Source organism: Diplodia seriata, assembly GCF_021436955.1.
Source record: "Diplodia seriata strain FDS-637 chromosome Unknown scaffold_1, whole genome shotgun sequence".
Classification (NCBI taxonomy): Eukaryota; Fungi; Ascomycota; class Dothideomycetes; order Botryosphaeriales; family Botryosphaeriaceae; genus Diplodia; species Diplodia seriata.
Genome location: NW_027117308.1, coordinates 1,613,303 through 1,638,118, shown reverse-complemented (window position 1 = coordinate 1,638,118; position 24,816 = coordinate 1,613,303). Strand labels below are relative to the sequence as shown.

Sequence of the window (24,816 nt, the reverse complement as noted above, 5' to 3'; positions counted from 1 at the left end):
TCAACGGCGGCCCATGAACGAACGATAGAAGTCGTCCGCAGCGTCGTTACCGAGGACGGCCTGGCCATTGACTCGGTAACTTTGGGCCTCCTTCTGTGCCTTGGTAACCTTTTCGTGAAGCTCAGCGGCACCCGAATCGATGGCCTGGAGCTGCGAGAGATGGTTGTTGAGCACGCGGACAACCTGAGAGAGCTAGTTGCAATTGCGTCAGTAGCCGATTATTTGTGATCGATGGATTTCCCACATACCGGATCATCAGGCTTATCCGTCTTGCTGAGAGTCGCGGAGACGCTGTTGATCTCCTCAATCATATCGGACAAATCCTTGTTCAAATCATTGAGACGATCGGAGAGCTTCTCGGCAAGCTTGTACCTATGACAATATCAGCAAAGGTGTTCAATGACAGCCCGGTGCCAACGCTCAATAAGAATAACAAGTATCCCCAGCCATGACGGCTGTCATCAGACCTGTCTGCGTTTGCCTGGGAGGCGAAAGTAGGATCACAAATGAACTTACGTTCTCTCTCTCTCCTGATCTGGCCCCTGAAGGCCGTCTTGACCGCCAACCATCTTGTCCATCAAGTCATCAACTTCCTTCTCGTAATTGTCTAGCCACCTGGACAACTCAGCTTGGTCACTCTCAACGGCGGTCAGCTGCCGCTCTACCTCTTCGGTATCCTTGCGCGCCTGGAAAGTCTTGCTGTAGAGCTTGGAAATCTTGTCGCTGTTCTCCACAAGCATCCGGTCCCATTCAGCGACTTGCTTCGCCTGGCTCTGGAAGCTCTTCTGGTACTTCGACAGATCGGTCGCCCAGCGCGTGATGATTTCATCCATAGACTTGTTCTTAAGACGGGACTGGGCGCTCGGCGGCTGACCAATGGTGGACGCGCCCAAATTGGCATTCCCTGTCGCAGCAGGGACCGGGGTAGAGGCAGTTCCAGTGGTAGCCGTTGTTGCGGGCTGCGTGGTAGAGGTACTGGCGCTTTGGCCTGTGGTAGAACCAATGCTGAAAGCAGGAGCGGCAGTCGCTGTGGTTGAAGCCTGTGAGGTGCCAGAGCTCTGGGCCGGGGTAGTGCCCAACTTGAACGCGCTTGAAGCTGCAGGAGTAGGTGCGCTTGGTGTTGCTTGGCTAGCGCCTGTGGAAGCAGGTGTCTCGGTAGGTTTGTTGAACAGACTGAACCCACCACCAGAGGTAGCAGGAGTCTGAGGTGCGGCTGTGCTGGCTGAAGACGTTTCTTTGTTGTTGTCCTTGGCACCACCGCCAAAAAGACCACCAGTTGCAGGCGCGGTAGCACCAGGGCTGAAAAGACTTGGCTTGTCGGAAGCAGTCGAAGCAGCCGTCGTTGCAGGTTGCGAGCTCGTAGGCTGTGAGCTACCACCGCCTAAGGCGAATGGTGAAGGTGCTGCCGGCGTCGCAGACGTAGACTGACCCGAAGAAGCACCAGCTAGGGTGAAAGGCGAGGAGGGCTTGTTTCCGGTTGAGGAACCCAGATTGAACAGACCAGAGCCTGCTGGCTTGGCCGCATCTTGATTTTGCGCCGGCTGAGTAGAGGACGCAGCGCCACCGATGTTGAAGGTAGGTTTGTTGCCCGTAGATCCCCCCATATTGCTGAACAAATTTCCGCCGGATTGGTTCTGCGTCGGGGTTGAAGCGCTGGGGGCAGCGGTGGCCGGAGTGGATTGAGCAGCACTGCTCGACGAGCCCCCAAGACCTCCGAACAAGTTGCTTGCAGGCTTACTGGCGGCATTGCTGCCTCCACCGAGCGCGAAAGGGCTGGCTGTCGACTGCGCCGAGGTCTGGTTGCCGAAAGAAAAGCCGCCGGTAGAGCTTGCAGGAGGCGGGCCAGCCGGGGTGGTTGAGCCCGCGAAAGAGGAAAACGCGGGCTTTGCGGGTGTAGCTGCTGGGGCAGCGCCAGGTGTGGTGGTGCCAGTCTTGAATGGTGAGCTGCTTCCGCCGCCGCCAAAAAGACCGCCGCCGCTGCCGCCGCCGCTACCGCTACCGCTACCAGCCGCAGCTCCACCAAAGAGCGACGGCTGCGATGCGCCAGACGAAGCCGGAGTACCACCTCCACCGAAAAAGCTGGATCCCGAGCCGCCAGGTGTGCCGGATGAGCCTTGGCCGGCGCTTGCACCAAAGAGGCCACCGCCGCTGGCACCACCAGGCTTGTTTCCAGTGCTGTTGCCAAAGACGCTGCTGCCGGACGTGTTGGTGTTCGCCCCTCCGAAGATAGGTCCCGAGCTGGCGCCGCCGAAGCTAAACTTCGGCGCGTCCTTGGAGGCGTCGTTGGACATGTTGGGCTGGATGGCTAGTAGAGCGAGGTGGTGGAGAGAAATGCGCGCTCGCGGGGTCAGCGCGACGAAAGCACGCAGGGCGGAGGGTGAAGAGGCGAATGCTCGGGGGACGAGCGGCGACGCAGCGGGTGCGCGAGAAGAAGGCGCGCAGCGGACGGGTGTGGTGGAATTGGGGTGGGCGCTGGCGCTTGAGGTGCTGCTCGTTGCAGCTTCCGTGCTGGAGCGTGTTTTGGTCGGGCCAGAGCTGGCAACCCCGGCCCGGATCGAGACTTAATCCATACCGGCGGGCGGGCGATCACTGCCCCAAACTACCGCTACCAGGCTGATCAGTACACATACGTCGGCCATCCTACTCCTCAAGCCTCAGCTCTATTCCCTCTTCAAATCCAACGAGCCTCGTTGGTCCATCCGACCGCCTACGACACGTCCAACGCCTCTCCATCATGTCAGAGCTGGAACCTCCACGAAAGAGTGTGGAGCTGCAGGACCCCGGTGCACATGAGCTAGGTAAGTCCCCGCCCTTTCCACGAGCTCCTCGCAACTGGCATCGGCGCATCGCGTTTGCTTCTCTCGCGCATTCTGGCAACGTAGTCACTGTGTCTACGATGCTGGAATACGTCCTTCTATCTCGTCGCCCTGCACTCGACTTCTTTCACGCAGCCTAGTCCGTTCAACCCCTCAGCCCATGCGCCTCCCCGTCCTGTGCACTGCTCTGTCTTGACATTTCCTCCGACTGACATGTCTCGTAGAATCCTCAGATGGAGATGACCATTTCTCTGATGCCTCCGAGGGCAACAAGTCAAGCGCGGACCGATCATCGGCCGCCTCACCTGTCCCTGTGACCCGCGTGGAAAAGATCGATGATCAGCCTAGCTATGGAGAAGTGCCGGGCACATCGGCGTACAATATGAGAACGCAGGACGCAGTGCCAGATGAAGTGGAGATCGTCCCCGAGGGCGGTCGCAGCAGAAGCACGTCCAGGCTGAGCGTATCGGATCGCCCTACCACTCCGCTGTCCCCCGGCGGCACACCCATCCCTAAGACGGTTGTCGAGAAGGTCGATGATGAGCCGAGCTATGGCGAAGTTCCCGGAACTGCCGCATACGAAAGCCACCAGGCTGACGCTGTCCCTGATGTCGTCCTCAAGGCTCCAGAACCCCCGCAAGGTAAGTTACCAGAGTTCTTTTTTCTGGTTTCGTCAACGAACCATTGACGGGACAAGGATCGCCAACTGCCTCTGATAGATCGGACCAAATAGACGAAAATCCCGCCGCACCCCCCGCCACCGCCAACGATGACAAACTGGAGGAGGATATCGGAACGTCGCAATTTTCGGATCCGGTTCAGGAAACAGCAACTGCGGATGACAATCATGAATTCGGCGATGACTTTGACGACTTTGAGGAGGGCGGGGAGGAGGACTTCGGAGACGATTTTGGTGATTTCGATGATGGCTTCCAGAACGCGGAAGATGAAACCGCCAATGCTTTTGAAGAACCTGCCCCTCTGCCTCCTGTATCCGACCCCCTACCTTCACTTGTAAGTAACGAGAATTTATTCATAACTGTGCTTTTAAATCGAGACATCTGCGAGCCGATGAGAACATGCAACAAAGCGCTGACGCCTAAGTCGCACCAGCCAATCCCCAGCTTCGACGATCTCGACAGCCTGGCCGATATTGTGAGTGCCAGCCAGCCCTTTGTGGATAAGCTCTTCGAAACTTCCTTTGTCGACCGTCCGGCTATAGAGCAAGAGGTCAACCCCTCCTTGCTGTCAGAAAGGAGCCTGTCTCTATGGGCTCAGTTAGTAGCCCCACCGCCGCTTCAGCCTCCGAACTGGGTCCGCTCTCGCATTAGGCGGCTTTTCCTTGTTTCTTTAGGAGTGCCAGTCGACCTCGATGAAATTCTTCCAGCTAGTAAGCAGAAGAAACTGGTACTCCCTTCCGTCAACATTCCCGGAGAGCGCACTCCACGTGTGTCTTCTGATGACCGCGCAAATGGCACTGTGTCTCGGTTAAAGAAAGAGGATAACGATTCATCGACGTCGGTCAACTCGTCGTCGTCGAAAACGGACCGGAAAAGGCGTGGGCCGCCTCCTCCACCGGAGTTCGATATCACGGCTGTCACCATGCTTTGCTCCACTACGGATGCGGCGCTCCAGAACTTCACGGCCGGGGAGCTTGAAGCGCATGTCAGGACGCTTCAAGAATTGCAGAGACGGGCGGATGAGGTGTTGGACTACTGGACCAAGCGCAAAGAAAGCGCAATTGGAGACAAGGAGGCGTTCGAGGGCGTCATTGAGAATCTCGTGAAGCACGCCAAGAAAGTGAGGAAATGAAGAGATGAGGCTCTTGTGGCGACGAAGCTCGGTCCCCGTCGCGAGCGAAGGCTGGTCTGAGAAGGAAGAAGCATCTATACCCCCGCGTACTATAGCTAATATACGCTCCAATGGGAGCCACGGTCGTGATCCGGCCGGAAATACTAAGTAAAGAACCGCTCACGGGTTTGAAATCGGACTTCCGAAACCTGTCGTGGCAAGGCCACGGGCTGCCTGTTGATCAAGCATCCGCCTGCCTTGGCAGTGGCCTAGTGCTGGAGTGCTGGAGTGATCATTCCTCCATCCGCCAATCCGCAAGGCCGGCATAAGACTCTTTGCCCCCACCTGACTCCCTTGCAACGGGCGGTGGGCAGCTGGCGTGGTTCGGCAGGGACATGGAGCGGGCGACTAGGTTCTCGCAGCAGATTGGCGGCTCCTATGCTCACCGGCGGGCTCACCGTTTTCACATGGCGCGCGAGGCGTGGCGACGACCAGCCGCGGCGGCGCTACCTTACGCAGCGGCTGCTGAAAAAGGGCCCGTTCCGGAGGTCACCTGCCGGATCTACGTGGCTGTGGTCCCTGCTCCCCGGATCGATCTTTTTCAGTAATACAATAACAGAGGGCGACACCGAGAATTATCCTGGCCACCAAGGCAGCCCGTGAGAGATGAATCTATTTCCGAGCACCGCGTAGCGCGTCGTACGGGCGGGCTCCGGCTGCGCGCCCACGGCAACGTTGCAGCGCCGCACTCGCGACCCACGCCAGGCGGCTATCTAGCGGGTGGTGCCGGCTGTCGAATTTTCCCTGGATTTGGGAACCCACCGGCGCCACCCCACAGACGTGTGCAGGCGCAGCCGGCTCAGCTTTGGGACGCAGGGTCAGACGCCGATTCGGGCCGAGATTGTGGTGGGATTGGATCTTCGCTCGCGGTTGAGACTGGGTGCGGTGAGATTGGCAGGCAGATCTCCTCACCGTCGTGTGGGCATGTCGTGCTGAGGTAGAAATTGAGCCTGCCGCGCACGTGTGGCTTCCGGCGCCCGACCTGCGAGGCGACGCCAGCGGGCAGCATTAGCGGGCGGGCGCAAGACCCTGAAACCCTGTTGCAGAGGCAGCGATGCTGAGAGCTAACCCGTCGGGGTGCTGCGATCGGCGAGCTTAACTTGCGCGCCAGCGCCTGAAACGAGCAGCGGTAGACTTGTGTCTACAATACCGAGCGCGAGGTGGAGCTGCACAGCACGTCGTCGCAAACACCGCACCTTGGCTGCGTCTCGTGCGTCCTCCGCTGCGGCGGCGACGCGAGCGGGCGTTGAGCGCGCGCACGCGCAACGCTCGGGGCCCGCCAGCGAATCATTGCCGCCTCGCCGCGTGCTCGTATTCCCATGCCCGCCTGCCAGCGCCCGTGCCGAGTCATTGGCAGCCCTTGGTGCCCGGCTCGACACCTGTGTCTGTGAGCTGCTCGGAAGTGTGGGCGGCGTTCAAGCCGGTCGCCGTCACACAGGCGGCTGCCGCATCAACGATAGGTGCTGCGCAACTGCGACTCTTAGGACACGGTAGAAAGGGGCTCACTGCGGGCATCGCGGAGGCTTGTTTCCACTTAACTGCCAGCCCTGTACGGCTTGCAGCGCCGGCGCGCCACTGCAACGCGCAGCACCCTCGTCCGTCCTGGCGCCCGCGCCCGCGCCCGCGCGAGCGAGCCCCTCAGATCGCGGGCCCCGGGACAGTCGGCCACGAGGCGCGCCTGTTCGAGGGCCTTCCTGGCACGCGTCCGCCGCCTAGCCACGCTTCCCTTTGTCGTTGTCCGCCAGCACGCCCGCCCGCGCCCGCGCCCGCGCACGTCCCCCGTCTTGCTGGGCGGCGTGCTCACTACGTCAGAAATTGGCCCAAGCCAGCGCGGCGGCGTTGAACCTTTGTCGCTAGCCCCCTGTCGGCCGGGGCGCTCGATTCGCTAAGATAGGCTCTGGGCAGTCCGCCGCCCATCGAGTGCAGACGGAGCGTTCTGCATTGCGACTGCCTCTCCACCACGCTCCTTTTTTCGTGCGCCGCGCCGTTGCGAAGTCCCTTCAACTTTGGGTCAGGGCTGTCTGCTTCTCCCGCTCCCTCATCCGCCTCCCTCCTGCGGTGTCCTCCTGCACCGCCTTGCCACCCCATCTGTCCCCAAGCCTGCGCTCCCCGCCGTCGTACGAGCAGCCTCACACTCCCCCAGTCCGCGGACCAGCACCACATTTCACAGCAACTTTTTGGCCCAATGCACGGTGCGAGAACCACGCTGTAGACGTGCGTCACAACGATGTCTCACGACGAGACTGCCCAAGCGCTCGTCGCTATCCTGTCGAACCTCGCGAAGCAGCATGATCCCCAGGTCGACAGGTCCTTCCCTGGTCAAGTTGCGGCCAACGGCGGGAAGGCTGCTTCGTTGACGCTGCCCGGCGCTGACACCGAGACGAAGCGGGCGCTCGAGCGCGAGCTCGCCGCCCTGTCGTCGCGCGTCCAGTACCTCGAGGCGAAGGCCCGGACGGTCGACAACAACACCTTTCCCATCACTCCCGGCGAGCCCAACCTGCACTCTCCCTTCCCCGGCGAAAACCACCAGCTGCAGACGCCCCAGAACCGCGCGATCGCCGGCCGAGACAGGCAGGCCTCATGGGTTACAAACTGGCTGAAGGAGAAGGAGACCCCCGGCGAGCGGGCGGTGCCTGCAGCGCAGCTGACCGAGGACCAGCTTGCTTACCTGCGCGACCATTTGAACAAGCAGGCTGAGCAGATCCAGAGCCAGCGGGAGCACATCGACAGCCTCAGCGCCGAGGTTACCCGGCAGCTCCGGGATCAGGACAAGGCCTTTGGCCATGGCATCGAAGACATTGGAGCTCTCAAGCGAGAGCTGCAGAAGCATCAACAGGCAAATCTGGCCTTCCAGAAGGCCCTCCGGGAAATTGGTAGCATTGTTACGGCTGTCGCACACGGTGATCTCAGTAAAAAGGTTTTGATTCACGCTAAGGAGATGGACCCCGAAATTACGACTTTCAAGCGAACCATCAACACCATGGTAGACCAGCTTCAGGATTTCGCCAGTCAGGTCACAAACCTGGCCAAGGAGGTCGGCACTGAGGGCCGCCTTGGTGGCCAGGCTGTCCTGACCGGCGTCGATGGTATTTGGGCCGAGTTGACCAACAGCGGTAGGCTTCAATTTTCTCAAACGAGTAGAATCACTACTAATCAATCTCAGTCAACGACATGGCACGCAATCTCACGGAACAGGTGCGAGAAATCGCAGTCGTCACAACCGCTGTCGCCCACGGTGATCTCAGTCGCAAGATCGAGCGTCCTGCGAGGGGAGAGATCTTGCAACTCCAGGAAACGATCAACACCATGGTGGACCAACTCCGTTCTTTCGCATCAGAAGTCACAAGGGTCGCTCGCGATGTCGGTGTAGAAGGTATTCTCGGCGGACAAGCAAGAATAGAAGGCGTCCAGGGCATGTGGAACGACCTCACGATCAACGTCAATGCCATGGCCTTGAACCTCACGACGCAAGTGCGCGACATAGCTCAAGTTACAACGGCCGTCGCACAAGGTAATCTCACGCGCAAGGTTTCGGCCGAGTGCAAGGGCGAGATCGCAGAGCTCAAGAACACAATCAATTCCATGGTCGACCAGCTGCAGCAGTTTGCACACGAGGTCACGAAGATTGCCAGAGAGGTCGGTACAGAAGGTCGACTCGGCGGACAGGCCAGAGTACATGGTGTTGAGGGTACCTGGAAGGACCTAACAGAAAATGTCAACGGTATGGCCGATAATCTTACGACACAAGTCCGAGAGATTGCAGAGGTCACAACCGCGGTCGCTCGAGGTGATCTCAGCAAAAAGATCAAAGCAGAAGTCCGAGGAGAGATCTTAGCATTAAAGATTACCATCAACACCATGGTAGACCGCTTGAATGATTTCGCATACCAGGTCAGCAAGGTGGCCAGAGAGGTCGGAACCGAAGGAAAGCTCGGAGGCCAAGCCGAAGTGGAGAATGTTGAAGGCAAATGGAAGGATTTGACCGACAATGTCAACACGATGGCGCAGAATTTGACACTGCAAGTGCGCAGTATCTCGGACGTTACAAGCGCACTTTCTCGCGGAGACTTGACACGACGTGTGCATGTCGATGCGGAAGGAGAAATCCGGTTGCTCAAAGACACCATCAACGACATGGTTGCCAGACTGGACGAGTGGTCTCTTGCGGTCAAGCGCGTCGCAAGGGATGTCGGAGTCGACGGCAAGATGGGCGGACAAGCAGAGGTCGAAGGCATCACTGGGCGCTGGAAAGAAATCACAGCAGACGTCAACACCATGGCTCAAAACTTGACGTCGCAAGTGAGGGCCTTCGGGGACATCACGCAGGCGGCCACGGATGGAAAATTCACTCAAATCACCGTTGAAGCTGCCGGTGAAATGGACGAACTCAAGCGAAAGATCAACAAAATGGTTTCAAGCTTGAGGGAAAGTATCCAAAGGAACACTGCGGCAAGGGAAGCTGCAGAATTAGCCAACAAGACCAAGTCCGAATTCTTGGCGAATATGTCCCACGAGATTCGAACGCCAATGAACGGTATCATCGGCATGACGCAGCTAACGCTCGACACGGATCTCACGCACTCGCAGCGTGAAATGCTTACGATCGTTCACAACCTTGCCGGCCAACTTCTCACCATCATCGACGATATCCTGGATATTTCCAAGATCGAAGCGAACCGCATGGTCATGGAAGAAATTCCGTTCTCTCTGCGTGGTACCATCTTCAACGCGCTCAAGTCCCTCTCGTCTAGGGCCAACGAAAGAAGACTCAACCTCGCGTATCAGGTCGACAGCTCCGTCCCTGACTACGTCATTGGTGACTCTTTCAGGCTCAGACAGATTATCCTCAACCTTGTCGGCAACGCCATCAAATTCACGGAGCATGGCGAGGTCAAGGTTGCCATCTCAATGGCACCCCAGACCGACTGCAAGCCCGACCAGTACATTTTCAAATTCGCTGTTTCCGACACTGGCATAGGTATCCACGGCGACAAGCTCAACCTCATTTTCGACACCTTCCAGCAGGCCGACGGCTCTACAACGAGAAAGTTTGGTGGTACCGGTCTTGGATTATCCATTTCCAAGCGCCTTGTCACCCTCATGGGTGGTAGGATGTGGGTTGAGTCAGAGTTCGGCTGCGGCAGTACTTTCTACTTCACCTGCAAGGTGAGGCTCGGCAATCCGGACATTAGCGCCATCCAGCCTCAACTTTCGCCATACAGCAAGCATACGGTATTATTCATTGACCAAGGAAAGACCGGATACGGCGAAGAGATCGTCAATCATCTCAAAGCGCTCGATCTCCGTCCCCACGTCATCCACACGGATGAAAACACCCCTCTGTCGGAAATTCCAAGCCCTGGCAAGCATGCGTACGACTGTGTCATTGTTGACTGCAACCTGACTGCGCGGAAGCTTCGTGGCGAGGAAAGGTTCAAGTATATTCCGCTGGTCATGGTTACGCCTCGCGTTGCCATCAGCTTGAAGTCTGCCTTGGAAGATGGCATTTCAAGCTTCATCACCACACCTTGCCTTCCCATTGACCTGGGTAATGCATTGATTCCAGCACTCGACGGTCGTGCTGCACCTCTCATCTCGAACCAGTCCAAGTCCTTTAACATTCTTCTTGCAGAAGACAACGCTGTCAACCAGCGGTTGGCCGTCAAGATCTTGCAGAAGTACCATCACATCGTCACCGTTGCTAACAACGGCTTGGAAGCGTTTGAACAGATCAAGAAGACCAAGTACGACATTGTGTTGATGGACGTGCAAATGCCAGTGATGGGAGGCTTTGAAGCCACGGCTAAGATCAGAGAATATGAGCGCGAGCACCATCTCACGCCGACCCCTGTTATTGCGCTCACCGCGCACGCAATGGTTGGTGACAGGGAGAAGTGCCTGCAGGCCCAGATGGATGTAAGTGATTGCCATGCCGAAGACTAATGCCTCCCTAGAGCTGACGACTTGTAGGACTACCTCTCGAAACCGCTCAAACAGAACCAGCTCATCCAGACGATCCTCCGTTGTGCAACCCTTGGGGGAGCATTGCTTGAACAGGACAGGCAGCGGATGGCACTTTCGCAGAATGAGAAGGATGGATATGGTGACAATGAGAAAGAGAAGCAGAAAGACGGAGCGCAGCAGAGCGCACCCAGAGGTACGCCACGCCGGCCGCAATTGGATAACCGCGGCTACACCGAAACGGGTGCAGCGGGCAAAGAGAGTCCGAAGCTACTGGCTGCTGATCAGTCCGATCACGTGGATAGAGTGAGCAACCTATCAACGCTGTATCTCGAGCTTGTCGCTAACAGAAACCCAGCTTCTCCTAAGATCACACAGTAGCTGATGACCTCTCCGTCTCACTTGTGAGAATACGAAAGTCAAATCAGTTACGCTGACTTGACTTCTTAGGCGACAATCGGTAGTCATCGTGCGCCACGATGCCCGGTGCGGAACATGAGTTTCGTTGCGCGGCTGCGGCTGTCGCCCAGTAATAAGTCGCCACCGGCAAGAAAGAAAGGAAGAACCGCAAACCACTCGGCCGGACATCTCCTATGTTCAACGAGCGTATACTATCTATTTCTCGTGTACCTACGTTGCTCGACACTTGCCTTTTCCTGCTCTTGCGCGTCATGGAACAACAGTCTTATCGGGGGATTTCTTTTTGTCTTCTGCTTGGCGTTCAGCAACAAATGCAATCGGAGCGGATGGTTTTCATGCAATTTTCTTGTTGGCTGGGGTTGGAGAGTGGGACGCCAAGGCACGTCCTCTCCTGGTACTCCGGCATCCGATGTTCTGCTTTGCGTTTTGTTGGCTTCAAGTTTGGGTTTTGTGCTTGTTATCTTACGTCCGTCCGGCCGGGGACTGCAGGCGCGGTGCTGGCAGGGTGGCGAGAGTGACGTAGAATGTGGAGAAAACCGGTACGCATTGTCAAGGCATTAGTTGCGGCGGCGAAGGGAAAAAGATGGGAAGGCAGGCAGGCTTGGGGGAGGGCCGACTCCGGCGGAGTCTATGGGAGGCGAACGGCACATTTGTTTTCTATTTTGGCATGAGTTACCTGCGATCGTCGTGTTTGGTTGCTGCACAGTCTTGGTCCTTGATTGTCCCTTCTCATCTCGATGGCTTGCGCCTTGCGTCAGACACGACCGTTACGCCTGGGGCAGGTTGGTGCGACGAGCGGTGCCGTGTGTCCGGGCGACGGGCACCGCGCGAGAGAAGGGTTGTCCGTATAGCCCGGCAGTATACCAGTCCCCGTTCGGATTTCTTTTTTGCTCTGTTCCCGGTCAGAGGGCGCCGTCGGGCCGGGCAGCTGGATGATTTGGAATTTTGAGTAGCTGATGATCGTCATTTCTAAGGCGCACGAACGATTGCTTTCCGCGGAACGAGTGATCCCATGGCATGGCTCGACGTGGTTGACTGGAAACTGTGGAGAGCTCGCTTCGCAGCGTGAATGTTTACTGCGGCCTCGCGGGGGAGTGGCTAGGGCTGGCTCCAACCAGCTGCGCGCCCGGCCGCGCAGGGAGGCCTGAGCAGCGAGTAGATTAGCATGTGACCGCACGACTGCACGACGGGGCAGCTGAGCGGCGCGCGCGCTGAAGTGATTCGTCGTGCGCGGGTGTGGGCAGCCGGAGCTGAGGGTGGTCTTGCCCCAACGGCAGCCTGGGGAAACCTGACCCCACGGCAGCCTGGAGAAGCTGGGGCGGGCCACCAGGCTAGCGCTGGCCGGCAGGGCTGCCGTTGGGAGCCGTCTCGCTGGCGGTGGGTGCGAGGCTCAAGGCGAGGGCTGAGGGCGAGCAGCACGGCGCTGTTGGCTCTGTGCCAGCCGGGCGTTGGGGGCAGAGCGAGTGATCCCCAGATGGTCTCACCGGGCGCTGCATTTGCATTGAACAGCGGCATGCTGTGCGCCCCAGAGGCAATCCAGCCTTATGCTGGCCCGCGGAGGCCATGTATTTAAGAGTGCTTGCTGCTTCTTCCTTCGCCACGGCGGTGCCTTCGAGACGCGTTTTAGTAGCTTGCGCAGCGCGTGTGCGTCATTGGTCGCCCGTCGCACGCTGCTCGCTTTTTGGCCCTTGAGCCGCATCGCAACAGCCCGGACATCCGCAGCCTCGCCGCCGCCCTGCCCTGCTGCACCCTCACGCTCTTTGCGGCTTCTCCCGCCACGGCAAAACGCGCTGCTCAAGTCGCTCGTTCGCGCCGCCGCTCTCAACTCTCGCCAACGCGTACGAGCTCTGGAGCGCGCCAGCCTGAAGCGCGTCACCCTAGGCCCGCGGGCACCGCCAGACAACCGGCTTCCTTCCTGTTCCGTGGCCAAGGGACCTTTCTGGAAGCCGCGCCCTCGTCTCCCGCACTCTAGGACAATCCCTTTCTCTTCCGCCTGTCTTTGCGCTCGGCGACAGCCCATCTCTCACCACAGCCCGACCCAGCGACTCAGCCGCCGGCTTTCCGCATGCTTCCATCATGAGCTTGAGCAACCTGGGCCCCGGCGCTTCGGCGCAAGAAATCCAGGACGAGATAACCTTCATGCAGATTCTCGTCGATACACTCGACCCTGCCTCGGAAACATTCTGGCAAGACAAGGCCGACAGAGAGCAAACGATGGTCCAACTGCAGGCAATTCTCGACGCTCCTCAAGGAAGCACGGCTGGCCCTTCATCTGCACACGAAAACTACCAGCCTGCCCAGACTACACCCTTCCAGTCACATGGCGTCCACCAACAGCCTAGCGAGCCCTCCAACTTCTTCGCTTCGAACGTCCGCAAGCGCCCAAGGGCTTTCGACGATACTCTGGCCGCCGATCATGCGAACAAGTCGAGTCGAACCACTCCGAGTCCTGCTGCTACCACCCCGGGTACTTCCAGCTCGAACGACTCATTGCCAGAGGTGTATGAGACTTGGCCTCCACAGGCTCAGACTCAAGCTGGCGGGGTGAGGTATGCACACAGCTCACTCAACCAGATGCTGGAACCAGCCAGACGAAGTGAGGTTCACCATGGCTTGGGGTCTCAGCAGGACGCTGCGAATCCTTATGGGTGGGACTGGCCCGCCCAGGATCCCTCAAGCCAGCAGTCACAATACCAGATGCAATCCCAGCAACCTTCCCAGCAGCCACCTGTGGCCAACTTTCACCAGACTTCGCGCCCCTTCCAAGGCGGTACGCCCTCCGCGTCTACGGACAGCCCATTCCAAGTACCTCTGCGTGTTCCACACTACAACAGCACTCCATCGCCATTTCAGCGTTCTGTCTCGCAATCTGTGAACGCTCAGGTTCCTAGACAAACACCTCAAGGCTTCCCCTCACTGAATGGGGTCGCATTGTCGCACTCCGTGCCTTCTCAGTCCATCAAGTCCGAATTCCCTAGGAACAGTCCTTTGCGAACGCCCATGTCAAGACCGGGACATCACTTGCCGTTGTCAAATTCGAGCGGGGCTGCGTTCGGTCGCTCTCAAAGCACTAGCGAGGGAGTTGAGATCATTGATCTCTGCGACTCTGATTCTGAATCGGACATCCAGGAGATGGCCGTATACCCAAACCGCGACCGGTTCACAAACCCGATGTTCGCGCCAAGGCACAGCCAACAGGCCAGTGGCTTCACTCCCTCGCGACAGGCATATGGCACAGGAGTCGCCCGGTCAATTGGTGGTCAGTCCATCTACAATACCCTGCAGGGTACCATAGACAACCCATTGTCGGTTGACGAATACGAGGATTTTTTGCAGATTGTTGACAATCCTTGGACGCATGGGGATCGCACCCGAGGCGGCCCTTCCACCATGGCTACCCTCCAGGGTGGCATTATGCATCCCAATCCATTCGCTAACTCGGTAGATGCAATGGGCCGCATATCAGGCTTCTACCCTAATCATGGAAGCCCTGACGACAACATGCTCGATCGTCAACGGGAGTGGCTCGACCGTTACGGTGGTGGATATGGGCAATATAGCCAACGGGCGACTGGCGAGGCTGTGAAGCAACTGCTCGGGAATATTCGCCCGGATGAAGATGTTCCCCCTGAGCGTCGTCTTGCGACTCCCGAAGGTATGGCTATTCAGTTGATGGAACACCAAAAATTGGGAGTCGCCTGGATGAAGAAAATGGAAGAAGGGTCTAACAAGGGCGGCGTGCTCGCTGACGAGATGGGCCTCGGCAAGACCGTCCAGGCTTTGTCCTTGATTGTCTCAAGGCCTTCCGAAGATCCTACGAGGAAGACAACCCTGGTCATCGCACCTGTTGCATTGATGCGGCAATGGGAACGGGAAATTAAGACGAAAGTTAAGGGTGGCAGTCATGCCTTGAGTGTTATGACATACCATGGATCGAAGAAGAAGTCGTTCAGGGATCTTCGGCAGTTCGACATTATCCTCACGTCTTACGGAACGGTGGCCTCGGAGTTTACCAAGAAGGAAAAGATAAGGGAATTTGAGGCCCGCGATGCTGATGAACCAGAGTCAGCTCTGCCAAGGGCAAGGAACACAGACTACCCGCTGCTAGGAAAAGATTCTCTGTGGTACAGAATCATTCTTGACGAAGCACACAACATCAGGAACAAGGAAACGAAGACCTCGAAGGCTTGTTGCGAGTTGAAAGCCATCCACCGGCTCTGCATGACTGGCACGCCGATGATGAACAGAACCGACGAACTATACGGGCTTGTCAGGTTCCTTCGAATCCAGCCATACTGTGAATGGGGCAACTTCAGAGCTGATATCAAAACTTCGCTTGAGAAGGGAAGCAAGATGATACGGGAGGATGGCATGCGCAAGCTCCAGGCTTTGCTGAAGGCCATTCTCCTGCGTCGCACTCAAGAGTCTAAGATAGACGGCAAAGTCATTTTCGAGCTTCCACAAAAGACCATCAACATGGAACACGTTGTCTTCGACGAGGACCAAGACGAGTTTTACAGGGCACTCGAAAGCAAGACACAGCTCAAGTTCAACAAGTATCTCAAGGCAGGTACTGTTGGCAAGTCATACTCACACATTTTGGTCTTGCTGCTTCGTCTCCGCCAAGCCTGCTGTCATCCCCACCTTCTCAAGGACTTCGCCGAGCCAGCAGCAGGTCTATCCGAGGAGGAGCTACTCGACTTTGCCATGCAGCTGGGTGAGGATGTTGTTGCGCGTATAAAGGCGGAAGAAGGAGCATTCAGCTGTCCGATTTGCCTCGACGGCGTGGAAAATCCCGCCATTTTCCTACCTTGCGGTCACAACGCCTGCAGTGAATGCTTTGCACGGATCACTTCTGATCCTTCGCGAGGCGAGGAAGGTTATAAGTGTCCCAACTGCCGTGGAAAGCTAGATCCTAAGAGGATCACCGACTACAACTCTTTCAAGAAGGTCCATATGCCAGACGCCCCTGAAGACGAAGACGGGCCCTTCGCCAAGGAGGAAGCGTACGCCAGCAGCGACTCGGAGAGCGATGAGGATGAAGAGGAGGATCTCGATGGGTTCATTGTACCAGACGACGAAGTCGAGGGCTCTGGCTCAGATCGCTCGAAGAAAAAACCCAAGAAGTCGAAGGGGAAGGAAAGAAGGGCTGACCGGCCACCCAAACAGAAGAAGACGCTTGCACAGCTTCGCAGGGAGGCTCACAGGAACCTTGCTGCCAAGCGTCGCTACTTCAGCCGGCTGTGCAAGGACTGGGTCACCAGCGCTAAAGTGGACCGCACAATGGGACTGTTGCGCAGCATCCAGAAAAACGACCCCACTGAGAAGACTCTCGTTTTCTCTCAGTTTACCAGCCTGCTTGATATTGTCGAAGTGCCTTTGGCTCGGGAGGACATTGAGTACACCCGGCTTGATGGGAGCATGTCTGTTGACATGCGTAATGACGCTGTGAACCGTTTCATCGATTCGCCGACCTGTAACGTCATGCTCGTCTCGCTGAAGGCTGGTAACGCTGGCCTGAACCTCAACGCTGCCTCTCAAGTCATCATCTTGGACCCCTTCTGGAATCCCTACGTCGAGTATCAGGCCATTGGTCGCGCTCACCGCCTTGGTCAGACTCGACCTGTCACAGTGAGCCGTATTCTGGTTAAAAAGATGGGATCTGAAGATCAGCATCATACAGTAGAAGACCGCATCATGGCGCTCCAGCAAAAGAAGGAGCATCTCATCACACAAGCTCTAGATGAAGAAGCCGGAAAGAGCCTCTCGAAGTTGACCATTCAGGATTTAGCCTTTCTCTTTGTAAGTCGTACCGTTTTCGTCTTTTTTTTTTTTTCTCCTTGTATCTGACTTATGATTCCAGGGAGTTCGTGCCCCCGCGGGTAGCCACTGACATAACCGGCATTTCCTTCAGTCCACCTTGCCACTCTCGGTCGGACTTTTTCTTCTCGTTTATTATATGCAAGCACGTCAGCAAGCAGCTTTGCAATATTTGTGCAGGCTCACAGTGGAGCAAGCGAACAGAAATGGCTTCAGCGCATTGATACCCTCGGCACGGTTCACGGTTTTGCTGGAGTAATGGCTATCATGAAAAATTATGGGTAATTGCAGCATTCAGTCCAGACGAGAGACACTTCTACCCACCGTTAGAGAGGTAGCTTTCTCTTCTTTCTCCCTTCTCTGGAACCAGAGTAGCTGGCTTGCGAGCTTCACTTCACATTTGTGCAGCTTAGGAACAAAAAGGAGTGCAAGAGGCGATGAAAAGGGGAATGAAAGTTACATATACGGGCTTTTCACAGAGCTAGCTAGCAGCTTTATTTCTTTCCCGACTCTTTTTCTTCTTTTTGCTTTGGAGGCTAGACAAAAAAATATCTTGCTTTTCTTTCTATTTCTATATACTTGCTTGCCGTTACGGCTGATTGAGAGAACGCATAATTTTCAGAGGGACTTTCGGTGAATGAGGGAAAATTCAATAATGATGCCGCTGCTGGTAATTCCACTGAGAGAGTGCTGTTTGTGACGCCGCGAGTCAGAACTCCCAACGACGGTGTTCAGTCACCAACGCAGAGTCAGAAAGGTGGCCCCGAGAGGGTTGAGGGTGACTCCTCAGGAATCTTTTAGACGCCATTACCACGGTTCCCGAAGTAATTAGTTTTGGGATACTATTCCCTCGATGAGAAGTACCGTTCCATGATTTGAAGTTTGAACATCATTCATTAATGCGGGACCCTCAGTCCGCGGTCACGCTCATATGCAAGCTCTCGTCCAATATTTCCCTTCCAAATAAGGAACAAAGAAAAGAGAAGAAAAAAAGAACAAGTAAAACGCCGTACCATGCAATAACGGGGACTTGATCATCCGCGTAGTGGAGTGGATTGAGCCATCAATCAGCCAACCCCATTAACGCCTCGAGTTCCTCGGGGCTAAGGGTACTCTTCCTCCGCTTCGCTCGGCCTTTGACATTACTTCTGCGCGGCGTCTGCCTGGCGCGCGTGTTGACATTGTCGTTTTCCTCGAGGGTGGTGGAGGCATTCTCGGGTGCGGCAGCTGGGGCGGCAGCTTTCTGTCTGGCTGCTTCATCCTCCTCCTCCTCCTCCTCCTCCTCTCCCGCCTCCGCAGTAGTGGCGGTAGCAGCGGCTGCGTGGGCTTCTTGTGCTGCTATGGCGAGCTTCTCCTGCACGGTTAGCTTCGGAGACGGCTCGTCTTCGTGCTCTAGAGGAGAAGAGCGGCGTTTGCGGGTCTGCAATGTGAAAAGCAAAGTTAGTCTATGTAGATGTCTGCAGGCGTAAAACATGGGCTGAAGGGGATGTTGCGATGGCAGAGCGTGTCGTCTCCGTGGTCATCATTTGTTGTTGGGATGATACTGCGTGAGCGGTGGTGCATCGCAATGGGTGATGGGGTGAGAAATCGTACGCTGCGTGGGATGCCGCTTTCACGAGGCGTGGGTCTGCCGCGCGCTCCGGAGGATGGCGGCTGCGGCAATTGTCTGGGTGCGGACAGGGGTTTGCTGGTAGATGATGGCTTGGAGCCTGATCTTGAGTTCGACTTGGAGCTAGCTCGGGATCCGGACTTGATCATGTCGACCTCGGAGGCGTTCTCGTCCGTGATAGTGTGGTCTGGTGTGTTGTTCTTCGTGGCCTCGAAGACCACCTTTCGAGGCGATCTTATGTTGCCATCAGATTCTCGAAGAGCATGATGCGGCGTCGGAGCGAGCTTGATGTCGAAGAGATCTGTGTTCCTGTTTTCAGGCACACGCTTTTCTGGTGAAGGAAGTGCTGGCTCCTCGTCGATGTCGTACTCCTCGTCTTGCATGTCTACTTCGCTTTCTATTTCGTCGTCCTCCTCTTCCTCCTCGACCGGAGCAAGCATGTTCCCTGGGTTAAGTCCCATTCGTAATTCGTCAAGCGTGATGGTGTCACCCCCGTCCATCATGCGCTGTCTCCAGCCTTGCATCATGGTGACAACATCGCGCCACCTAGCTTCCATCATCTCCCAGCCATCGCGCAGTTTCATGATCTCCTCTTCTCTTGATTCTACTTCCGAGATGGGCACGAAATTAGGGTTTGTCAAGAGGTTCCGCAGGTGCTCAAGTACGTGGTCCATGTCCGTAGCCAGAGCCTCGTAAGACGTGGGGAGAGCATAAGCCATGGCCCCGTCCTCACAGTCCTCATGGGCAGATTCTGCACCGTGTTCTCCGTGGCCTAGCTCTGGCATTCCCTGTAGTTCTCTCAACGTTGCAAGCGTGCTCCTGACCAAGCCGATGAGATTGTCGTTCTCATCACTCAGACCCTGACTTAGTTGCGTCAGGAACTCGGTCGTCTCCTGCTTGAGGCTATACTCTGCATCCTCAAGACTGGGCATATCCTCGTCTCTACCCATGCGAGTGGGGCCGCTGCCGGTGGAGCCTGGAGTGATGGTAATGCTGGCGCCAACTAAGCCCGTTTTGTTTCCTCTTTGCTGCGCGGTAAGGTGTGATTTCAGGCGCTGGATCTGCACGTCGCGTCTGCGGACGTCGTTGGCGCAAGCGGTGCGGACCTGTTGCACGGTGGTCTTGAGACGGAGCATCTCCTCGCGCAAAGAACGGGCGGAACTTTCGGCGGAGCGGAGGGCGGTCTTGGCAGAGCGCTCGGACGACTGGGCGAGCGATAATTGGCGCTGTACATCTTCATTGCGCTGTTTCAGGCGATCGAGAGTGGAAGCGGCCTGCTGGTTCTCGGCACGGATGGCGCGCAGCGTTTGGCTGAGGGAGTCGCGCTGTTCTTGCTCGCGCTGTAGAGGGGAAATACAGTCAGGAGGAGCCAATGGATCAAGGTGGATGGAGGCGTACATCTCTGCGCAGGATCAGGTCGTGGACGAGGTTGATGATTTGGGCCATGGTCTCTTGCTTGCCGCCCTCGCCCTTGGACGGATGCGCAAACTCGATGGCCTTGCCATTGCGCAGAAGGCCACGAGCCAGCAGCAGGTTGTTGAGGTAGCTAGAGGCGCTTTTCAGGCTCTGCGAATCCATTTGAGGCCTGGCGTTGGGTACGGAACGGCGGGCGAGATTGGTGTTGGGGGGAGACGAGTTGGCAGAGTGGTGTAAACACGCGTTGCTAGGCAGGTGCGCGCGACCGGCGCTCGGACCAGCCCAGTCTTCGCTGCTGCATCCCGTCACCTCGACGCCGGTGCTCCTCCACGCAAACTGCACATCTTTCGCCACTCCCACCGACCAAAGATCCAGGTGCATGACGTGCATTGACGGCTTGCACCTGCATTGCCCCAGCCGTGCCTGTTTCAGCGCTTGGACTGCCCCAGCCCGCAACCACTACCTAATTGGTCCGCCGCGATAGCGTTGCACGTGACTCCGCATCCAGGAAGATTTTCTCTTCCACCTCGACTTCCATCAACCTCAGCCAAAAACCACCCTTCGACTCAGCAAGACTCGAGTACTGCCGCATATTCCTCAGGCCGGGGATCCGGTCCGTCAAAGTTGCGGCTTCTGTCACGCCGTTTCGGCAAGCATCTTTCCTTGCTCGGCCAACACCATTCCCACCCGAGCTGTAGATACTGCATCTCAAGTCACGCGTGCCCTCACTTTTCGCAAAATGCCTGGCGGAGACGGCGTTCCTCCCACCGAGCCCGTGCCGGCAACTTCGGCAGCTGTCCCGACGAACCCCATCGACGAGTCGGCCCCATTAGTGCCGCCGCCGTCTGGAACCGTCACCACTGAACCAGCTCACCCGCCTCAGCCGCCATTGCCTGGCGACTCGGCCATGACCAAGGCTGAGAAGATCGAGCGCCACGGTCTACCTGATCCAGCATCCCCGCCTCAGGGAGGTGAGTTCGAGAGCTCCCCTACGAAGCGCGTCAAATTGGATAAAGGTACCCGCGATCGAAGTCGCAATGCCCATCGAAGACTTGCTCTGACGTAGCGAACGCAGGCCAAGCGGACTCCAACGGCCGCGATAGACAGAAGGGGGTCGCGCCGATCAAGCCTGAGTAAGTCCACGGGCTATGACGCCGATATTGGACGCCTCTCAGACTAATGACTCGCAGGTATCTTGTCGACCCGGCCTTTCTGAGACACGGCCGAACCGTGGCCCAGAAGGACCCGGACGATGACGCTGCTGAAGCCTCAAGGCATACCGCCCAAGACGGCGAGCAGAAGGCGGGGAAGAGGGGAAAGAAGGACAAAGAGAGGGGCCAGAATAAAGCCCGAGAGCACCTCAAGCAACGCGACGCCCTTCAGCTTTGTTCCACCGTGGCCTTCAGCAATGAGTTCTCCCAGAAGGTGTGCCAGTTCGGAGCCAAGTGCAAGTACGAGCACGATATCCGCAAGTACCTCAAGGAGGGTAAACGCGAGGATCTCTCGACCTTCACGCTATGTCCAGTCTGGGATGTCAGAGGTTGGTGCCCCGCTGGCTGGAAGTGTCGCCTGGCGGGCACCCATTCAGAGGAGGTGGCGCATCCGGATGGCCGCCAGGAACTTGTCCTCATCGAGGATCCCGAGCGGAAGGCTAGGGCTGATAAGGCAAAAGCCGAGCTGGGTGACGAGCTGGGTCACGTCAACGTCGTTTCCCCGCAAGCTAAGATCGAGCTGAGCAAGAAAAAGAGGAAGACGCCGAAGGCCGATGCCTACTTGGAGTATCTCAGCCAGTTCAACGAGGAGCCGAAGAAGAAGGATCCCGCACCTGCCGGTGATGCAGAGGCCAAAGACGCCAAGGAGGACAACAGAGCACAGTACAAAGAGCCTCCATTCTTGCCATCAGAGAAGCGCCGAATTTACTATGGCCCGGAAACTCCCGTTCTAGCTCCCCTCACAACCCAGGGCAACCTCCCGTTTCGGCGTCTGTGTGTGGACCTCGGCGCGCAGGTCACCTGGTCCGAGATGGCGATGGGCTTGCCGCTGGTTCAAGGAGCTAAGAGCGAGTGGGCTTTGATCAAAGCTCATGAGTCGGAGGCTACGCCGCCGAAGTTTCTCGGCAAAAGTGACGTCGTCGCTGGATATGAAAACAGCAAAGACCTCAAGTTTGGCGCCCAGGTTGCGGGGAACAAGCCGTGGATTGCACTCAAGACGGTCGAGGTCCTGACCGCCCTGGCACCCCACCTTCGCGCCATTGACCTCAACTGCGGCTGTCCGATAGATCTCGTATATCGGCAGGGCGCCGGATCTGCCCTGCTTGATGCACACGGAAAGCTTGACAAGATGCTGCGTGGCATGAACGCCGTCTCGGAGAACATCCCTATCACTGTCAAGATTCGCATGGGAGTCAAGGACAACGAGCCTACTGCGGAGAAGTTGGTCCAAAGGCTGGTTCTTGGCACCCCGGAGGCTCGCAAATCCGGAGAAGGTCCTTGCGGCGTGGCTGCCGTCACGCTGCATGGTAGGAGTCGCCAGCAACGCTACACCAGATCGGCCGATTGGGGATACATCTCAGAGGTCGCGGCGCTGATTAATCGACTCAATACCGAAAGAGCTGCAGTGATTGACACAGCCTCGGATGCCGATCCGCGGCACCTGCCCAATGGCGGCAAAGTGTACTTTGTTGGCAACGGCGATTGTTACTCGCATGTGGACTACTACAGGGCTATCAACGAGCACAAGGTCGATTCCGTCATGGTAGCGCGCGGTGCGCTTATCAAGCCTTGGATCTTCGAGGAAATCGAGCAGGAGCAGTACCTCGATAAGCGGTCATCTGAGCGCCTGGCGTACATCGAGAGGTTCGTCAAGTACGGGCTGGAGACGTGGGGGTCTGACGAGATGGGCGTCGGCACGACTCGTCGCTTCCTGATGGAGTGGCTCAGCTTCACTTGCCGATACACGCCGATCGGCCTTTTGGAGCACCTGCCGCCGAACATCCAAGACCGGGCACCAGCCTTCAAGGGCCGCGACGAACTGGAGACGCTGATGGCGTCGGACCATTATAAGGATTGGATCAAAATCAGCGAAATGTTCCTTGGCAAGGCGCCTGAAACATTCAAGTTCACGCCAAAACACAAGTCGAATGCCTACGAGATGGAAGCGGAGGGCTGAGATCGACGCACTCGCTTCGGGAAGTACGGCAGCCGGGATATGCACACGGGAGATGCGGCACAAAGTTGAATGCGAGAGGCCAGCACCTATTACGTCTGCATGAAGGCTTGCCCTGCCCGTTGTTGCCAGGTAACGGGTATTATTTGCGGAGCTGCGCTGGCAGCCCGAAGTAGAAGGCGGGCTCACTAGGATGGCCGGATGGTCAAAGTGCCGGGACCACCATGAGGCTCTTCTGCATGATTGTTGGGCGGGCGTCTCGGAGCGGGCTAGGGTGAATCTCTGGCAGAGCTTGTCCTCAGCGCCGGGGTTCGGTTTTCAGGGACCATTTTAGTGGGCTGCCGCACCGCGTTATACAATAGCCGCCCGACAGCTTACTGCGGCTATTGGGGCGTTGCGTCCCACCAGGCGGCCACGCCCCCGGCCCAGCCGTTTTACTTGCTGGCGAGGCCGAAGAACGAGCCCTATTGCTTATTGGTGAGGCTCGACATGACAATACAGAATCAGTAATCACAGAGCTAGTCGTTGAAGCCCGGTGTGTGGGATGCAGCACGTGCCTCGTGACGGACCAGGGTAAGCGGCCGTTCAGGTCCTGACCGCCCTGGGCAACCAGTCTGCAGGCTGGCTAGCTAAACGGGAGCGCGCCGGCGTCGGCAACGGCGATTTGGCCAGTGCGAATTGGCAGGTCAGGACGCGCCTCCAGAATGTGGCCGAGGCGCATGGCGCGCTCCGGCGGGCTCAATGGAAATTTGGATGGCGACGAGCCTCCGCATGCAGCTCCGTGGCTCTGGTCGGTGACGGGCGGCGGCCCTGCGGCGTGACACAGCACAGCATCAGGCACGGCCGAGGGCGATCATCACGGTGGACCAAGCACTTGCATGCGCGCGCAAGAGACGACGCTGGGCTTGGCCGATCCCACCGCCGAGGGCAGCGCGCCTGGCGTTTCGCCGTAGGGCCGGGCAGGAACAAAAAGGTTCCAGCAGACTATTGCGCCATGGGCCTGGCGGGAAACGGGTCCTCGGCCCTCTGGGGAAGGGTTCCCGCTCACGGTTGTCCATGGTCTGCGTGGGCGCGGCGGCGTCGTTGCCAGGCAGTGGAGAGAAGTCCGGCAGCCCCACTGGCTGAAACGACGCGGCGGTCGTGCGCAGCGGTGCAGCGGCGTCACCGTTCTGCCCGAGGAAGCTCCCTCAGGGTCCTGCGTCCAGTGCTGCTCGCTTGCAGTGGTGACGACGTGGAGGAGGCGGGCGGCCGGCGGAGGCTGGCGCAGAAGGCTGTGGATCGACTTGCGCATGCCTGGGCGGGCGACTCATTCGCACGCAGGCCATGAGGTCACGGAAGCGAGGGGTGCGTTGCGCTGCCTTGCCGCTGCCCCCCAGCACCACGCAGTGAGCAGGACAGATCCGTCTCCACGTGTGGCCCGGCCCCATCTAGTCCACTCTCCGGCGAGCTTCGAGAAGGCTGCCGCCAGCAACGGTAGCCCTGTTGCGCTGCTTGTGGCGCGCGCGACGCCAGGAAAGGGCCGAAGGGATGGCAGAGCAGTGATTAATGCTGCTGCCGCCGCTGTGCAGCATCATGCCTCACCTGCCTCGCACCCTCCAGCTTACCTAGCATCAGCCCTCTCAGCTCCCGTGCCGTCACATGCGCGAGCGTTCCGCCCCCAAGCCCAGCACCACTCGCCGCGACACGTCTCGTACCCAGCGCCGCCAGCCCGCAGCCGACTTGCGGCCCTGCTAGTTAGTTCCGGCCGCCATTGGCCGA

At 57.7% G+C, this 24,816-nt stretch overlaps 6 protein-coding genes across 6 annotated transcripts; 4 read left to right on the top strand and 2 right to left on the bottom strand.

The window, feature by feature from the left end:
* Positions 1-2,291, bottom strand: NSP1 (FG-nucleoporin nsp1; the record flags this gene model as incomplete). Its single annotated transcript, XM_066771995.1, has 3 exons — positions 1-183; positions 249-372; positions 517-2,291. The coding sequence occupies 3 exons, from the start codon at positions 2,289-2,291 to the stop codon at positions 1-3; spliced, it is 2,082 nt and encodes a 693-aa protein (XP_066637274.1).
* Positions 2,292-2,734: 443 nt separating this feature from the next.
* Positions 2,735-4,628, top strand: SLS55_000483 (uncharacterized protein; the record flags this gene model as incomplete). Its single annotated transcript, XM_066771994.1, has 4 exons — positions 2,735-2,798; positions 3,041-3,457; positions 3,514-3,830; positions 3,921-4,628. The coding sequence occupies 4 exons, from the start codon at positions 2,735-2,737 to the stop codon at positions 4,626-4,628; spliced, it is 1,506 nt and encodes a 501-aa protein (XP_066637273.1).
* Positions 4,629-6,894: 2,266 nt separating this feature from the next.
* NIK1 (histidine kinase osmosensor) lies at positions 6,895-11,009 on the top strand (the record flags this gene model as incomplete). Its single annotated transcript, XM_066771993.1, has 3 exons — positions 6,895-7,780; positions 7,831-10,583; positions 10,638-11,009. The coding sequence occupies 3 exons, from the start codon at positions 6,895-6,897 to the stop codon at positions 11,007-11,009; spliced, it is 4,011 nt and encodes a 1,336-aa protein (XP_066637272.1).
* A 2,115-nt stretch (positions 11,010-13,124) lies between these two features.
* On the top strand, positions 13,125-16,941 carry SLS55_000481 (uncharacterized protein; the record flags this gene model as incomplete). Its single annotated transcript, XM_066771992.1, has 2 exons — positions 13,125-16,850; positions 16,912-16,941. 2 exons carry the CDS (start codon positions 13,125-13,127, stop codon positions 16,939-16,941), a joined length of 3,756 nt encoding a protein of 1,251 aa, XP_066637271.1.
* Positions 16,942-18,260: 1,319 nt separating this feature from the next.
* Positions 18,261-20,055, bottom strand: SLS55_000480 (uncharacterized protein; the record flags this gene model as incomplete). The annotated part of the gene is made up of 3 exons (XM_066771991.1): positions 18,261-18,288; positions 18,619-19,817; positions 19,876-20,055. The coding sequence occupies 3 exons, from the start codon at positions 20,053-20,055 to the stop codon at positions 18,261-18,263; spliced, it is 1,407 nt and encodes a 468-aa protein (XP_066637270.1).
* Positions 20,056-20,632: 577 nt separating this feature from the next.
* DUS3 (tRNA-dihydrouridine synthase 3) lies at positions 20,633-23,061 on the top strand (the record flags this gene model as incomplete). The annotated part of the gene is made up of 3 exons (XM_066771990.1): positions 20,633-20,909; positions 20,960-21,026; positions 21,084-23,061. The coding sequence occupies 3 exons, from the start codon at positions 20,633-20,635 to the stop codon at positions 23,059-23,061; spliced, it is 2,322 nt and encodes a 773-aa protein (XP_066637269.1).
* Positions 23,062-24,816: the final 1,755 nt, after the last annotated feature.